This window comes from Anastrepha ludens, chromosome 6 (assembly GCF_028408465.1).
Source record: "Anastrepha ludens isolate Willacy chromosome 6, idAnaLude1.1, whole genome shotgun sequence".
In the NCBI taxonomy this organism is placed as follows: domain Eukaryota; kingdom Metazoa; phylum Arthropoda; class Insecta; order Diptera; family Tephritidae; genus Anastrepha; species Anastrepha ludens.
Genome location: NC_071502.1, coordinates 17,517,058 through 17,523,057, shown reverse-complemented (window position 1 = coordinate 17,523,057; position 6,000 = coordinate 17,517,058). Strand labels below are relative to the sequence as shown.

At 36.0% G+C, this 6,000-nt stretch overlaps 1 protein-coding gene across 1 annotated transcript in view; it reads right to left on the bottom strand.

Moving 5' to 3' along the window:
- Positions 1 to 289: 289 nt before the first annotated feature.
- The window catches only part of LOC128867572 (homeobox protein orthopedia), a 140,553-nt gene continuing 134,842 nt past the window's right edge, over positions 290 to 6,000 (bottom strand). The window contains exons 7-8 of the mRNA XM_054108936.1: positions 1,701 to 1,864; positions 290 to 1,435 (exon numbers count right to left, since the gene is read on the bottom strand). Coding sequence (XP_053964911.1) covers positions 1,025 to 1,435; positions 1,701 to 1,864 — 575 coding nt within the window. The 3' untranslated portion in view covers positions 290 to 1,024. The remainder of the gene's footprint in view (positions 1,436 to 1,700; positions 1,865 to 6,000) is intronic.

Genomic DNA, 6,000 nt, shown 5'->3' with positions numbered 1-6,000 from the left:
TCCCTTGGGCGGACACTCACCGTCACTCAGCTTTTGTCCATTCAAAGGAGGGGAACTTCTTCCGATGCACAAGATTTGGTATAGAAACAAAGGTGCGCTCAAGCGAGGTGGTCGGCTAATAGAGGTGTCCATTAGGAGAGGTTACACTGAAATTCCGGTGGAAACCCTGCAATTTTTTGTTTAGAGAGACACCCTTATGTGTATACATAAGCACGTATGAGCTTCTCACAGTACTTTTTAGGCGTTTTTTTAGTATTGCAGGCATTTCAAAAAAAAAAATGAAAAAATACTTCCATAGTCTGCAGAATTGGGGCTTTGGTTGCAATCCTTTTTATACTTTAAAATCAAAAAAGAAAATTTGCTTATGTCTTCATCTGCTGCACACCGAAAGCCAGTAGGAGTCGGATTCTAGCGCCAAGTTAAATAATTTTCAATTATTTAAAAAAAAAATATTAATTTTTGTTTCGCAGTTCATAGTTACATTTATACGCCTAGTCCACTGTTTCTTGCTCGCTTTTTACATTTTCTATACATACATACGCGTATATGCATGTATGTACGTGTGTACGTATGACTCAATTACATATTTTTTAATAATTATGCAGTATTTGTATATCTTAATTTTTAAGTTTGCATTTTGTCTGCAGTTCACTTTTTACGTATACGTCGTTGGATTCATTGCTAGTCTCTTAGTAAACTTCTCAACGAAAGCTCATCAAATCCACCACAGCCCTTACCAACCATGTCGCCATGCAGTGTGCTCAAAACTGTTTTACATCCCGCACGCCATCACGCCATGCAGTGGCTGCTAAAATGTTGTGGCATTTTTCGTCCTTCCACAAACAGCCACTCACCACCTTTGCTCCACTCCACCCCCAACACTACTACCAGCACCACCACCCCCACCACCACCACTACCACTACCTCCATCATCCATTTCCAGCTTGGGCCAATTCTAGAATTCATGATTGCCACAACTTGGAAAACCGTAATCCGAAAAGCTTTCAAAGCTTTTCAACAAATTTCAGTAGACCGAATTGTGGTGTTCGTAGTTGTTGTGTGCGGCGGCAGCGTGATGCAAGTATGATGGAATCGCCGAAGTGGCATTCAATTCGGAAGCGCGTCGTCGCAAGGCAGCTATACTGTGTCCTCGCCAAACATCCTCTTCGCCAACGCCATTGCCGCCATCTGACGGCGATTGCATGGATTGGTGACAGTGTGGCACCATGTGTGTGCCACCATTATTTGCCGCATGCTCCTGATGTTGTGGCTGGGTCTGTTGCTGTTGTTGCTGCTGTTGCTGCTGCTGCTGTTGCTGTGACGGTGGCTGTTGATGATGGTGATTTTGTTGGTGGGCTTGCTGTTGTTGTTGTTGCTGCTGCTGCTGTTGCTGTTGCGTCGTTGGTGGTTGTTGCTGATGATGTGGTGGACCGTTCTGCAAAAAAAAGGTGGGATTTCTCGCTTAGTAAATACAGCAACTAGTGGCAAGTAAAGAGGGGTGGTGAGTTTTATAAAGTTAGCCAATACGCGAACCGACCACAAATGTCCTATTCCTTTATTTGCAAGGAAATTTTACGAGATGTGGTCGTTTCAACAAAACTCACCACTAATTCGCCCAACTTAAAGGTAAATATCTCAGATTCAAGTATGTATTTCATATTTGGGGAATAAAAATAACGGCCCGTTTCACTTATACTCACCATTTGGTCGCCATTCATCTCATTTGGCCCGGCATTCGGCTGATTCGACAGTGGCGGTGTAACCGACGAACACGAATTGATGTTCGGGGGCGTGGTCGTGGTGGGTGAGCCGCTGGCGCCGCAGCTTACGCCACCAACCGTATGCTGATACATCATCGAGTCACCTGAAAGGCGTACAAAAGAGCCAAGCGAAAATTACTTTAGTAAACATCGAAATTTTCACGCTCAACTACACTTCCCAGCACAAACAACAAAATAAAATATAAAAAATTTAAATTAAAGTGAAAACGCTTCAAGGCATAGGAAAATCATGAATTCGTCTCCCAAATTTCAATTAGCGCTGGATTGCGAAAGTAAATAGCAGCTGCACTGAACTGTCGCCAAACTAACAAATGTAGATAAATACATACAAATACATACAAAAATTACTACATAATACATATATACATATATGTATGTATGTTTGTATGTGCATATGTTTGTGGAGCACTGTCATCTAAGGCTATCACACCCGACACAATGTCAGCAGGCCTTGCATTTTTAATGCTCTTTCTTGCTCCGGTTTCTGCTCGATTTTGTCAACAGCAAACTGCTGTTAATTATAACAACAAACAATAAAATTCCATGCGACGTTAAAATATTTATTTTATGCATGTATTGTATTTTTTTTTTCGCATACGATTTTTGGAGCAAATCAAAAGTCGTGTCTAATAAATTGTCAAGAAAACTTGTTTGCTTATGAAAGAGTTGTCACATTTGCTAAATTGTGAAAAAGTGGAAATGTGGAAAGGTGAAAAAAAACGGTAAGTTGTGGAGTGGGCACATAAAAGCTGCATACACGTTGCGCTCCAATAATAGCTACAATGTTGTGTTTTTTTCCGTTTTTTGCTTTTTGCATTAATTGGAAGTAAACAGCATGACGAGTGGAAAACTTTTAACACTGAAAACCGTGGATGATTACACATTCGTAGGTACTAGAAAATACTGGTGGAAACTAATTTTAAGAAGATTCGATAATTTCTATTTTTATTTTTTTTTTAATTGCTAATCTGTAAAATTTTTGGTTTATTATAAAAAAAGTCTCTTTTGCTTTTAGACGTTCTTGTTATTAATAATGAATAATAAAAAAATGTATAATTGTTATTAAACTATTTTTTTTATTGAACATTTTTTTTGTTATAAAACACATTTTTTTTGTTATAAAAAAAATGTTTGTCTTTGTTAATAAACAAATTATTTTTATTATTGGAATTTTATTTATTAGTGAAACATTTTTTCTTTTCTGTTAAAGAGATTTTTTTTTGTAAGAACTTTGTTTTTCTTATTTTTTTGTAATTTTTTGTATATTTGCAAATTTTTATAAAAAAAACCTTTTTTATTTTTTATTGATTTATAAAGTTATATAATTAAAACATTTACATATAACAGAATTAGAAAATGTTTACTATTTTTTTATTTTTATTTTTTTTTTCGTTGTGGATAATAAAACTTGTTTTTGTTTTTTAGTAAAAATGTTTTTTGTGCTTTTAATTTTATTTTTACTGTTTTTTGCTGTAAATTAATAAAAATTGTTTTTTTGTAGTAAACATTTTTTTTGTGCTATTAATTATATTTTTTATAAACAGAAAAGCAAAAAACAGTTTTTATTAAACACATTTATTAAAACATTGTTATTAAAATAATTATTTTTTTTTGTTATATATTCACATTTATTATTATATTATATGCATATCAGAAAAGCAAACAAAATATGTAAAGGGTTTTTCAATTAGCGCGGGTCGATTTTGGCGAGCAGTGGCAGCCATTTTGTTTTGATGACATCTGTCAAATCTTTTGTTTATTATTCAGTTATTTATGCCAAATCATCATGTCAAGTTACACGATTGAACAGCACGTTCAAATGATAAAACTTTATTATCAAAATGAGTCTTCATTAACGCAAACGTTGCGCGCATTGCGCCCATTTTTCGGTAGACGTGGTGGCCCTTCAAAGTCGACTCTTCAACGTTTGGTGGCCAAATTTGAGACGACCGGGTCAGTAAACAATCAGCCAACACCCGTACGTTCAAGGAACGCAAGAGCAGCCGAGAACATTTCCGCGCTCCGTGAAAGTGTACAGCAGAACCCGAGGCAGTCTATTCCTCGCCGTGCACAAGAACTTGGCCTTTCCCAGACTTCAACTTGACGAATTTTGCGTCGGGACTTGGGCCTACACCCGTACAAGATCCAACTGACTCAGGAGCTCAAAGTTGATGACCATAGACAATGCCGTCTGTTCGCTGACTGGGCTTCGAATCGTTTGGAAGAGAACCCCAGTTTTGGGCGAAAAATCATCTTTAGTGACGAGGCGCATTATTGGATGAATGGCTGTGTTAACAAACAAAATTGCCGTATATGGGACAACACCAATCCATACGAGGTTCACCAGGTGATAATGCATCCTCAAAAAGTTACCGTTTGGTGTGGATTTTGGGCCGGCGGCGTCATTGGTCCGTACTTTTTTGAAAACGACGTTGGGGAGGCGGTCACCGTCAACAGCGAGCGCTACACAACGATGATAACCAATTTCTTATGCCCCATATTGAACCATATGGACCTAGACGACATGTGGTTCCAGCAGGACGGAACTACGTGCCACACAGCAAACGACACGATTGACATTCTGCATGAACGATTTGAGGGTAAGGTTACCACTCGCAGGGGTGATGTGAATTGGCCACCAAGGTCATGCGATTTGACCCCGCTAGAATTTTTCCTGTGGGGTTTCTTGAAGTCTCAGGTCTATGCAAATAAACTACAATCGACCGATGCTCTAAAGGTGAACATAACACAGGCCATCGCTCAAATTCAGCCGGATCTATGCGGAAGAGTCATTGAAAATTGGACCTCTCGGATCCGTTCCACCGTAAGAAGCCGAGGCGGGCATTTGAATGATGTCATATTCCACACTTATTGGCATACATATATGCGCCTTTCAAATAAAAAAATAATTTTGTCAATAACTCACACACAGCTTGTTTTATTCCATTTCAACATCTACCCGTCCTTCAGCAATTCCAGTAAATGCAATTCAAAATTGGACCAAAAAATGGCTTGTCAAGTTAAACGAAACCAAGTCTGTGCATGTTGACTTCACTAATAGAAATATAAATTATAAACCAATATTTATCAATAATACGGCAAAATATCTAGGAATGACCTTAGATGCTAAGCTGAGATGGAAAGCACATGTCAAGAAAAAACTCGAGGAGTTAATTCTTAAATACAAGAAAATGTATTGGCTGTTAGGCCGACATTTTATACTCTCTATTTATAACAAAATACTTTTATACCACCAAATACTGAAACCAGTGTGGTCATATGGCATACAGCTCTGGGGCTGCACCAGTGAAAGCACCAAAAACATCATTCAACGCTTCGGAAATAAAGTATTACGCGTCATCGTTAGAGCGCCGTGGTACATTCGCAATTGCAATCTACATAAGGATCTTAATATAGACACCATTACGGATATCATAAAAAAATTCGCAAATAAACATAAAGAGAGACTTCAGCAGCACATCAATGATGAAGCAGCCAACTACTTGTAACTGATGACCTCACGAGAAGATTAAAAAGGACGAAACCGCATGATCTCTTTTCATAAAATTTTGTCTTTACTTGAGATGTTTTAATTTAATTAAATATATGTAAAATGAATTGCTTATTACTTTTGTTAACTAGATTGCAATAGTAATAAAAAAATAAAAAAATTATTCAACAAAAAAAATTGTTTAAATTTCTTGCATTTTTTTTGCTTGTTATGAAACATTTTTTTTTTTTCTTGTTTTTTTTTAATAATTTAAAACTATTATTTTTTTTTTTATTTTTTATTTATTTAAAACAATTTGTATAATTGTTATTCAAAAAAAATTTGTTTGTTACTAAACAAATTTTTTTATTAATAAAATTTGATTTATTACTAAACAAAAAAAAATTATTTAAATTTCTTACATTTTTTTTTTGCTTGTTATTAAAACTTCACCTTGTATCCATAAATCGGTAGAAATTAAATTAATTTTGCACAATTAAAATTTAGGAAGCTACCTGGAGGATGCTCAAGTCGTTAGCTATAATAGAAATACATTAAATTCACGGCCAAAGTCGAAAAAGGTCTGTCCAGGCTTAGATGCCCAACGGAGGGCTGATAATTTTTAATTAAATAAAGTGCAAGTTTGAAATTGCAATTTTGTTTTTGTGTTTTTTTTTTTTATTTTATATATTTTTTTTTGTTTTGTGGACGGTGTCCTATTTTTTCTGC